The sequence below is a fragment of the Candoia aspera genome, chromosome 4 (assembly GCF_035149785.1).
Source record: "Candoia aspera isolate rCanAsp1 chromosome 4, rCanAsp1.hap2, whole genome shotgun sequence".
NCBI lineage: Eukaryota > Metazoa > Chordata > Lepidosauria > Squamata > Boidae > Candoia > Candoia aspera.
The window spans coordinates 106800519-106812071 of record NC_086156.1 but is presented as its reverse complement, the minus strand read 5'-3'; the positions used below and the strand labels follow the sequence as shown (position 1 = coordinate 106812071).

Here is an 11553-nt window from a genome sequence, read left to right as displayed (position 1 = left end):
AATGTTCTCGATTTACATTCAAAATCATTACATATAACCCTGGGTATCCTTAATATTGTGAGGTGAAAGGTCCCCTGTGCAAGCATCGAGTCATGACTGACCCATGGGGGGATGCCGCTTTCACAACATTTTCTTGGCAGACTATAGCAGGGTGGTTTGACACTGCCTTCCCCAGTCGTCACCTTCCCCATCAAGCTGGGTACTCATTTTACCAACCTTGGAAGGATGAAGGCTAAGTCAACCTGAGCTGGCTACCCGAGAATCCAGCTTCCGCTGGGATTGAACCCGGGTCATGGGGAGAGTTTTGGCTGCAATACTGCTGCCTATCACTCTGCACCACATGAGGCATATATCCTTAATTGTCATGAGCACCGTTGAGCTGAATGCATCAGCACAACGGCACACGTGACAATACCTCGGAAACTAGAGGAAGGGATTTAAAGATAAGCAAAGCACGCACAACAACAGACACAGACCCCGAGGAGAAGGGGACGACCCCGGCCGGATGAACCAGCCATTAGAACACAAAGGGGGAAGAAAGAACGACAAAGACAGGGCAGATCACGAGGCACACCTGCAGCTGTCAGCAGGAATGCAACGGATATCGCCCAGCTGACAGCAATCACCGGCCGGAGGAAGAAAACGATTATGAGCGAAGCCCGGGGCACCAGCAGGGGCCCGCGACCCCTCACCTACCGGCAATGAAGCAAACAGGACTTGGGGGGATGACACAACCCAAGGTGGGGGGGGGCACTGACCGGCGCGGGCTATTTAAACCCCGCACCGGCGCGCTCCCTTCACTCTCTGCATTTTCTAGCTATGCACTATGCTGAAATAAACCTGAACCTGCTCTTCCCTGAATCAGTGTCTGTGTTTTACTCAGTAGTAGGCAGCGCATGACATTAATATTACAATATAACAATTCCATTAAAATAGTTGATACAAACATAAGTATTAAAATTGTAATATTAAGAGTCTTATCTCTAGAGTTGTCTGAAATGTTAAAATAGGCACGCCAACATATCCAGTGTAATTCTGAATTTCATGCTTCCCATAATACATAGAGAACTCTATTTGTAACTCAGAGAAACTGATACCAAAGAAATACTAGTTTGTTATACTTTCTTAAGTTCTTTTTTCTTTCTTCTTTTCCAGAACTTTTGATTATAAATTGTTAATATTTCCATTGTGATTACTAATATAATTAGTTTTATTTCAGCTTCATCTTTAATCCCAGGAAAATGCTTGTACCCACTCAAACAGGTACTGTTATCCCCCAGTCCCCTGAAAAACAAACAACCACAAAAAGATTTCTGCTGGGAAGTGTCCAGTGGGCTTTCTTACTCCTGATTTCATTTTGTCTATAATTCTCAGCTGGTGATTCCTCCTCTACAATTATCCATTTAAGTGTGATCACTTCAGTATTCCCCATAGATCTCAAATGAGTGGCAAGAACTACTAACACAGAAATGCAATGCAACAAAATAAAAGGATAGGAGAAAACACCGTGCAACATTCCAACCTGCAGTTAAGGATAGTTAGAATTCTGAACTTGGACAATTGTTACTTATACGGGGAATTACACTAGACTATCCTAACTAATGAAAGACAGCCCTGGGGGGGGGGGAGGAATTAGCTTAAGAAAAGAAGCTGCTTCATTCAGGATGGTGATATTTGAAGGATTAGTTTTAGTCCTTTTGCTCCCAATGGTGTGCCTGACTCCCAATGCTAAATGCAGCATCAGTGAGCCTCTGCCCTTTCTTCACCAGCAGTATGAACCCAGAGACTTCATCGTTGTAGGCATTCTGTCTAAGGTCTACATATTCTATACAGTGATGGACTTCAGTGAAGCACCGTCTAGTAATCTCTTTTATGAAATCCTGTAATTTTATTTGAAACATAGAGATACATACTCATTTTGAATCTTATCTGAGATGGTTTCTTCTTTGACAGAGAACAACATTCTATCTAATGAGAGAAAAATAATTATGCATAATCCATATATTTTGATCTGTGACTTTCCATCACTTTAACTTTTTGTGGGTCCAAGAAGTCAGGCTTTCAAAGAAGGGAGCACCTCTGTATTCCTTTCATAATGTATAGATAATCAATTATATTTTTTTCAGTAAAAACTAATATTCAATTCACTTGGTCTAATCTGCATTTTTAAAAAGACTGGAGCCTTTATCAAATATCTTTTTTACATGTTTCCATATTTTTATTAACAGATGGTAAGGGCAAAATTGAAAAGTAAGGAGATGGAAATAAAAAAAAATGGGTAAATTGTTTTCATGGTATTCTGTGGAAAAATAAATAAGGAAAATATTTTAAATAATTGCATAAACACTGTGTTGTCATGAGCTTCAGCACCATGTATTTCAACTACTTCAGGCTCCAAAATGATTCCTCTGAGGGAAATTGTATTACTACAGAATTTAGTGTGGAGGGACAGAAAACATTCTTTTAACCAATGAATTTCACATGTTTTGAGTACTGGGCTTGTAAAAACGTAAGACATATCTAGTTGAAGGTGACAATATTTCCTCACGTTCTTGGATATGAACACCAGTCCTTTAAAATAGGTTGCAGTGAACTCTGCTGAGTGTCGCATCTTGAGCTGAATGCTGTGTGAAATAACGAATGATTTGCCTTTCAGAGTGATGACACCAATCTATCAGCAATTCCTGGCTTTGCAATTTACAGTCAAGGAGATCAATGAAAATCCCCAGATTTTACCCAATCACACCCTGGGCTTCCACATCTATAACAGTTACTTTACTGCCACATGGACCTATCGTGCCACATTAGAACTGTTCTCGACCAAGGAGAGATTCATCCCTAACTACACGTGTGACCTTCAGAAAAGACCAACAGCTGCCATTGGCGGACCAAGTTCTGCAGTTGGAGCCCACATGAACACCATCCTGTCCCTCTACAAGATGCCACAGGTACAATGCCATTGTGGAAAAGAGGAGCTTTTGAAGTCTTTCATGTCTTCCTACCAGTGGTGGGGGTTTGTCATGGGGTGGGGGTGGGGGATAGGGAATAAATGGGCCCACTGGATCTTACAAAGTCTTAAACTATTTATTGTGTTTGATTTAATTAGTTAAAGTATGAATGTAAAGTATGGCTAGAATGGAAGTTTGAAATCACAATTAATTCTTAATTTCTAATTTGTGGGCTATTGCTACATGCAGCCTTTTCTTTTCCCCATAACATTGAAAATGATCCTTCCCCATCCCACTTTTCCATCTGTTTCTTCAGTTCATCTATGGCTCAACTCCAGAGAAAAATGAAAAAGCACAGGCTGTTTCATACCAACAGATGTCCCCAAATGCGGACCATCAATACAATGGAATTCTCCAATTGATGCTCCACTTCCAGTGGACTTGGATTGGGATGGTGTATTCAAATAGTGAGAATGGTGAAAGGTTTGTTCAAGACGTGGTCCCCATGTTTTCCCTGAGTGGCATCTGCTTTGCCTTCATTGAAGCTTTGCCAGCAATTAGTTTTTCTAATAATATTTTGGATTCTGTGGAAGCTGGGATTGAAACATTCAAGGTTTCAATAAGGAGCACTGCTAATGTAGTGCTAATCCATGGTGAAGCTGAATATATGATTATTTTGAGGATAATTCCCACCATATCCCAAGTGGAAGATATACCACTATTAGCAAAAGTTAAAGTCTGGGTGCTGACAGCTGAGTTGCATTTCACATCACTTCCCTTTCAAAGGAATGAAGACATAGACTTCCTCCATGGTGCTCTATCCTTTGCAATTCACTCAAAGGAGGTGTTGGGATTCCAGGAATTTCTTCAGATGAGAAAGCCTCACATGACAAAAGAAGATGTTATTATGAAGCTCTTCTGGAAAAATGCATTTGAATGTTCATTCCCCAACTCCATGATGGAGGAGAAAGATGCAGTCATGTGTACTGGGGAAGAAAATCTGGGAAGTCTGCCTTCATCTGTATTTGAAATGGACATGACTAGCCCCAGCTACAGTGTCTACAATGCAGTCCTTGTGGTGGCACATGCCTTGCATGACATGCAGGCATCCATCTTCAGGTATCGAGCAGGACATCACGAAGCCAAACTAAACCTTCTGAAACAACAGCTATGGAAGGTAAAGTCCTGTGCAAATAAACTGTAAACTGCAGAGAGCAGGTAAAGTAAAAGAAGCAAGATTGGGAAGGATGCTATTCTCCTAAGGTTTTTTAGAGCCTAAAGATGAAGAACTAGCATTACCTTGCCTTCTAGACTTCTTAAAGCTCTTAAAGTGTTTATTCTCTGCATCCTCCAAAGAAGGAAAAAAAACATGATTCTGAATGTCCTGGAATGTCTACTGTACTCTTTTGCTTTTTCTTCTTCTCTTAAATTTAGCTCAACCGCTTTGTACGAAGGGTATCTTTCAATAACAGTGCAGGGGAAAAAGTTTCCTTCAATCAGAATGGAGAGTTAGAGGTTGGATTTGACATTATGAACTGGATTGTCTTTCCAAATCAGTCTTTTCTGAGACTCAGAATTGGAGGGATAAATAGCATGGAGTCCCAAGAAGTGATGTTCTCTTCTCCTGAAGAATCTATTGCGTGGCCTAGGAGGTTTAACCAGGTATGGTCCAATTACATCGTAGATCACTTTCCATAATTATTTGACAGGTAAAAGTGTTTATCCCACCCACCAGTTACATTCAGAAACAAAACCATCTGTGGCTTGTTTTGTCTTCCATGTAGTGCCCAGGCCACGTCTCATTGTGTGAATGGAAGTGTGTGGGTATATGGAAAAGTGTTGTGGGAGGGGGGGTATATATGGACTTGGGAAAAATTAATCATGGCTTGGGGTTCCATAAATGACATGCATCAGTTTTAATAATCATAACTTGTATTGAATGTCCAAAGAAACAAAGAGCAAAGTAGAGATATAATTAAAAAGGTTGGAATAAGATAAAATAGTTTAACAGACAAAATAAATTCACAAATATTACACAGAATGGAGTTGTTGGAGTGAACTGGAGTTGGGTGGCCAATCAGTTTAAATAAATAACAATTATAAAGTAATACATCATTGAAAAACTCAAACTGACTGATTTATTAGTGAAGACCTTGTTTTATAACCATTGCGAAACCTTTGACTGTCGCAACTCCAATTTTGGGATTCCTGAGAGTAAAATTTTAACATATTCATTCATATCTCTTCCCAGCTTCGATGTGCTTCAGTTAAATACTGAGAGCCAGTTTGGTCTAGTGGGTAAAGTTCTGGGCTAGTAACCAGGAGTCTCTGAGTTCTAGTCTCTCCTTAGAGACGGCATGAAAGCCGGCTGGGTGAGCTTGGGCCAGTCCCTCTCTCTCAGCCCCACTCGGTGCAATGTAGACTAGCCTCCTCGTGGTGCACCCCAGGCAATTTGACTTGTCAGGGCTAAATAGCCTACACATCTGGCTACTGGACCTCAGAAGGATTTCCCAGCAAGAAAAAAACAAGCAGCATGAAGACCAAACTGCTATGCCATAAGATTAAAAAAAAATGTTAAATATTCAAATTGATTTTCCAGATTAAGAACTATAATAATAATAATTCTGTGAAAAGGTTCCTATCTGATCCCTCCCCCAAAGAAGAATTAAGCTTAAGTGCAGAGGGTTCTAATGCACAGCTCTTCCCGCATTATCTCCAACCTTGGTAATGAAATTGTTGTCGTGATGCTTGTATTTCCTCATGGCACTTGCATCAATGGAAGTTATGGGCCAAGGAAACCCTGATCAACGCCAATCCTGTGCCAAGGCCGCCTCTGAGCCAAAATGTCTCACCAGGAGCTCATGCATATTCATTTGTTTCTGCCCATTTCTCATTTCCTGTTTGGCAACTCTGACCTACTAATAATACTTTCTTGAACTGGAATATCATAGTCAGGCATCCAAAGATGATTCCATGAGATTTACAGAAAGTTTTGTTCCAGAGAAGGGAGAAATTTGGCAGAAAAAGTAGACGACACACACACACACAGACACAGAGACAGAGAGAGACAAAATCATCCCAGATAGTTGTGAGATGTCAGGGGGACACAGAGAGAGTGTTTCCATAGTGATGCCCAATGAGTAGAGCATCCGGTTTCCAGGAGGTTTGGGGGCACTTAAAACGAGACTCTTCCACAGGGTTATTATGCTGTTTTCTTCCTCTATAGTTATTTGATTCTGTTTCTACTGATTTTTACTGTATTCTCCTTGGTTTCTTATCCCTATGGTACAGCATGAGCTTATGCTTATTTCATGGTAAGCCACTAAGTGCCGTTTTTGATTGGGGTAGTATAAGGTGTCCTAGATTCAAAAGACGGAGCGCAAAAGCATCACAGTTTATTGCAGGCCCTGATCCTTGGGTTCTACTTCCTAGGAGATAGAGGAAGAAGATTAAAACAAAAAATAGGGGAAGGACTTTGAGAGGAGTTGAGACTTGGGGAACAGGACATTCTTAGGCAACGATTTGCTGGTGGGTTTCTAGGGCCACAGAGGGTATGCCCAAATATCTCATTTCATGAGAGGAGGAAGCATCACACCTTGGCCAAGGAGAGAGCAGTGTTAGGAAATGACCTTTGTTTCCCATTCTCATGAGCAGCCGGAGATTAGGTGTGTGCTAATTTCTAGAACTGGAAAGTCTATGATTTTCCACCCAGCTGCACCGTTGCAATTTCCTTAGTGGGTCTGCTGTTGGGCACTTGCAAAGGCGGAGTCCTGATAGTCTTCTGATGGTTTTGTCTTGGTGAGTGATACTTATTTTCTTCTGGCCGGACTGGATTAAGGGGACTTTGTTTTAGGGCAGGAATAATCTCTTCAGGTCTGATGGGATTGTGGAAAGGAGGGAGGGTAGCTAGGGCATGGACCTGATTTTGTTTCTGATGTCCTGGGAGGGATCGTCCATTTCTGGGTTGCCACAACAAAGTATAATAAACTAAATTAATAGTCAAATAAATAATGGAGGTACAGTCTTCTCCATCAGTAACGTTCTCTTCTTTCATAATGGACAGGCCCAGCCACTTTCTCTGTGTAATAGCAAGTGCCATTCAGGATACAGTAAGAAAAAGATAGAATCAAAGCCTTTTTGCTGCTATGATTGTCTTCGATGTCCTGATGGGAAGATTGCTAACCAGGAAGGTAAGAGACGTTGTGCAGAAAGCTGAAGGTCTGCTGACATCAGTACTCAGAGAGATTTCTTCTCTTATTATCCAAAAATAGATGGTGATGGTGATGGTGATGGTGATGTTTTAATACATCAAGGAATATCACAGTAGAAAAACAAACAAACAGAATCCCTGTTGGATTGTCTGTGTTTGCTTCTCTTCCTGTATAAGTTTCATTTCATGGGGGAGTTATAAACCACATATAGACAGCCAACAAACTCATCTCCCATGCAGTGATGATGCTAACTAGCCTGGTAATGAAATTTCTGCAGGAAGAGAAGCAAGCTCAGAGAACCCCAAGAACCCAAGCATACCCCATTAAAAAAATGGTTATGCAAATTGCAATAAAAGCAGAGATCACATTGGATTTCTTGGTCTGTATGAACTAATTGATTTTTCTGAACTCCTAAATGGGAAAACCACTCTTAATGTAGTGAATCTTACATTATGAATTAAGACCCCTGGCTGCATATCAGACTTGATCAAGATGACTTTGGGAGTTCATTTACTGTCCAGATGACCTACACCTGGTAGCATCATCAGAAAGGGTCTGGATATAAAGGGTTTCAAGGTGCCATCAAGAACCGAGTTTTTAAATATATTTCTGAAGCTTAAAATGAAGACTGCTGTAAATTATTCCATATTATTTTGCAATAGTAATGAATCTGTCCTTCAGCAAAGGATCGTTACCTTGTCGTGGTGCTGGAGCTTGACCACCTCAATGATGCCATGAGCTAAACCATGAAGGGCCACCCAAGACGGGAAGGTTGTGACAGAGAGGTCAGACTAATTGCGATCCCAGGGGAAGGTAATGGCAACCCACCCCAGTATTCTTGCCATGAAAACTAAATGGATCAGTACAACCAGAGATATGTAGGTATACCATCGGAAGATGAGACCCCCAGGTCGGAAGATGGTCAAAATGCTACTGGGGAGGAACAGAGGATGAGTTCAACTAGCCCCAGACGTGATGACGCAGCTAGCTCAAAGCCGAAAAGATGGCTAGCAGCCAACGGTGCTGGTGGTGAATGGCGAATCCGATGTTCTAAGGATCAACACACCATTGGAACCTGGAATGTAAGATCTATGAGCCAGGGCAAATTGGATGTGGTTAATGGTGAGATGTCAAGATTAAAGATAGACATTTTGGGTGTCAGCGAACAGAAAAGGACTGGAATGGGCCACTTCACATCAAAAGACCACCAGATCTACTACTGTGGACAAGAGGACCACAGAAGAAAGGGAGTACCCTTCATAATTAATAGTAAAGTGGCTAAAGCAGTGCTTGGATACAATCCAAAAAAACGATTGAATGACTCAATTCGAATTCAGGGCAAACCATCTAACATCACACTGATACAAATATACGCCGCAACCGAATATGCTGAAGAAGCTGAAGTAGAGCAGTTCTAAGAGGATCTGCAGCACTAAAAGAGAGGTTATTTTCATCACAGGAGACTGGAATGCTAAAGTTGGCAGTCAAATGACACCTGGAATTACAGCTAAGCATGGCCTGGGAGAACAAAACGAAGCAGGGCATAGGCTGATAGAATTTTGCCAAGACAACTCACTCTGCATAACAAACACTCTCTTCCAACAACCAAAGAGATGGCTTTATACATGGACTTCACCAGATGGACAACACCAAAATCAGATTGACGACATCCTTTGCAGCCAAAGGTGGCGGACATCTGTACAGTCGGTAAAAAAAAGACCTCGAGCAGACTGTAGTTCAGATCACGAACTTCATTGCACAATTGAGGATCAGACTAAAGAGATTAGGGAAGACCCACAGATCAGCTAGATATGAGCTCACTAATATTCCTAAGGAATATGCAGTGGAGGTGAAGAATAGATTTAAGGGATTGGACTTAGTAGATATGGTCCCGGAAGAACTATGGACAGAAGTTCGCAACATTGTTCAGGAGGCGGCAACAAAATACAACCCAAAGAAAGAGAAAACCAAGAAGGCAAAATGGCTGTCTGCTGAGACACTAGAAGTAGCCCAAGAAAGAAGGAAAGCAAAAGGCAACAGCGATAGGGGGAGATATGCCCAATTAAATGACAAAATTCCAGAGGTTAGCCAGAAGAGATAAGGAATTATTTTTAAACAAGCAATGCACAGAAGTGGAAGAGCACAATAGAATAGGAAGGACAAGATACCACTCCAGAAAATCAGAAACATCAGAGGTAAATTCCATGCACAAATGGGTATGAACAAAAACAAAGATGGCAAGGACCTAACAGAAGAAGAAGAGATCAAGAAAAGGTGGCAAGTATATACAGAAGACCTGTATAGCTAGGATAACAATATTGGGCATAGCTCTCATGGTGTGGTCAGTGAGCTAGAGCCAGACATCCTGAAGAGTGAGGTTGAATGGGCCTTAAGAAGCATTGCTAATAAAAAGGCAGCAGGAGATGACAGCATCCCAGCAAAACTGTTCAAAATCTGGCAAGATGATGCTGTCAAGGTAATGCATGCTATATGCCAGCAAATGTGGAAAACACAAGAATGGCCATCAGATTGGGGAAAAAAAATCAACTTATATCCCTATACCAAAAAAGGGAAACACTAAAGAATGTTCAAACTATCGAACAGTGGCACTCATTTCACATGCCAGTAAGGTAATGCTCAAGAACCTGCAAGGCAGGCTTCAGCAATTCATGGAGTGAGAATTGTCAGATGTACAAGCTGGGTTTAGAAAAGGCATAGGAACCAGGGACCAAATTGCCAATATCCTCTGGATAATGGAAAAAGCCAGGGAGTTTCAGAAAAACATCTATTGCTGATTTATTGACTATTCTAAAGCCTTTGACTGTGTGGATCATAACAAATTGTGGGAAGTTCTTAGTGGTATGGGGATACCAATTCATCTCGTATGCCTCCTGTATAACGACCAAGTAGCAACAGTAAGAACAGACCACGGAACAACGGACTGGTTTAAGATTGGGAAAGGAGTATGACAGGGCTGTATACTCTCACCCTACCTATTCAACTTGTATGCAGAGTCAGAAGCAACTGAACGAATAAACAGCAACAATGAATTTGTCTCCATGAACCACAGCTGTCAACTAGTGAATTTGCTATGTGTGGTTTTCAACAGTCCAAGTGAGATTCCAGGCTAGAAAGCCATGCAGAAACAGAGCTGAATTAAATTAGGGCTACAAATGAACATGAATAAAATAATATATACAAATTACAAATTTAAATGCCAGTTGCAAATTCCAATTACAAATAACACATGTTCACATACCTACCATCCAGACTACTTTTTTAATATACATGAAGGAAATATCATAATGTTGATTTCATTCTTGGGGGGGGGGGGGACACCTTTTCAGAGTTACCTGGGCATTCTATTTACTTGGAATGCAACCTTCATCCTTTCTGGTGAGAGATGTTTCTGCAAATTATAGAAATTTGATTTCAGACTCTAAGTCAACTATCATCACTTGATCATTGTGAAGTTGTCATTTGACTACTGAGTGGAAAATCCAATCTGCCCTATTTCTAAACTAATCATTTCTTTTCTAGATATGGATGACTGTTTTCACTGTCCAGAGGATCAGTACCCAAACAATAGCCATGATCTATGTCTCCCGAAAGTTTTAACATTCCTGATGTACGAAGAACTTTGGGGGACTATTTTAGCCAGCTCTGCTCTTTTCTGTTCTTTCATTACAGCTGCAGTCCTCTGGATCTTTATTACACATCAGGATACTCCTCTAGTTAAAGCCAATAACCGAAACCTGACCTACACGCTCCTTGTTGCTCTCTTGCTTTCTTTCCTCTGTGCTTTGCTCTTCATTGGCAAGCCATCCAAGGTGACCTGTGTCCTCCGTCAAACCGCTTTTGGAGTTATCTTCTCAGTGGCCATTTCTTGTGTTTTAGCCAAAACTCTCATTGTGGTTCTGGCTTTTATGGCCACCAAGCCTGGGACCAAGGTCACCAAATGGGTGGGGAAAAAACTTGCCATGTCGGTAGTATTTGGCTGCTCCTTTGTTCAAGCTGTGATATGCACTGTGTGGCTGACAACCTCTCCCCCATTCCCAGATGCTGACTTGACTTCAGTGGCAGAAGAAATAGTTCTGGAATGTAACGAAGGCTCCAACTACATGTTTTATGGTGTCCTGGGCTACATGGGCTTCCTTGCCTTGGTTAGCTTCACGGTGGCTTTCCTGGCAAGGAAATTGCCTGATGCTTTCAATGAAGCCAAGTTTATCACCTTCAGCATGTTGGTCTTCTGCAGCGTTTGGTTGTCCTTCATTCCAACGTACCTGAGCACAAAAGGAAAATACATGGTGGCTGTGGAGATCTTCTCTATCATAGCCTCCAGCGTTGGGATACTGATTTGCATCTTTTTCCCCAAATGTTTTATCATTATATGG

General features: G+C 41.4%; 1 protein-coding gene across 1 annotated transcript; it reads left to right on the top strand.

Moving 5' to 3' along the window:
* Nucleotides 1-2660: 2660 nt before the first annotated feature.
* LOC134496927 (vomeronasal type-2 receptor 26-like) lies at nucleotides 2661-11553 on the top strand (the record flags this gene model as incomplete). The annotated part of the gene is made up of 4 exons (XM_063302643.1): nucleotides 2661-2948; nucleotides 4383-4463; nucleotides 7012-7138; nucleotides 10700-11553. Coding segments are annotated over exons 1-4 (1350 nt in total), but the record flags the coding sequence as incomplete, so codon positions are not given.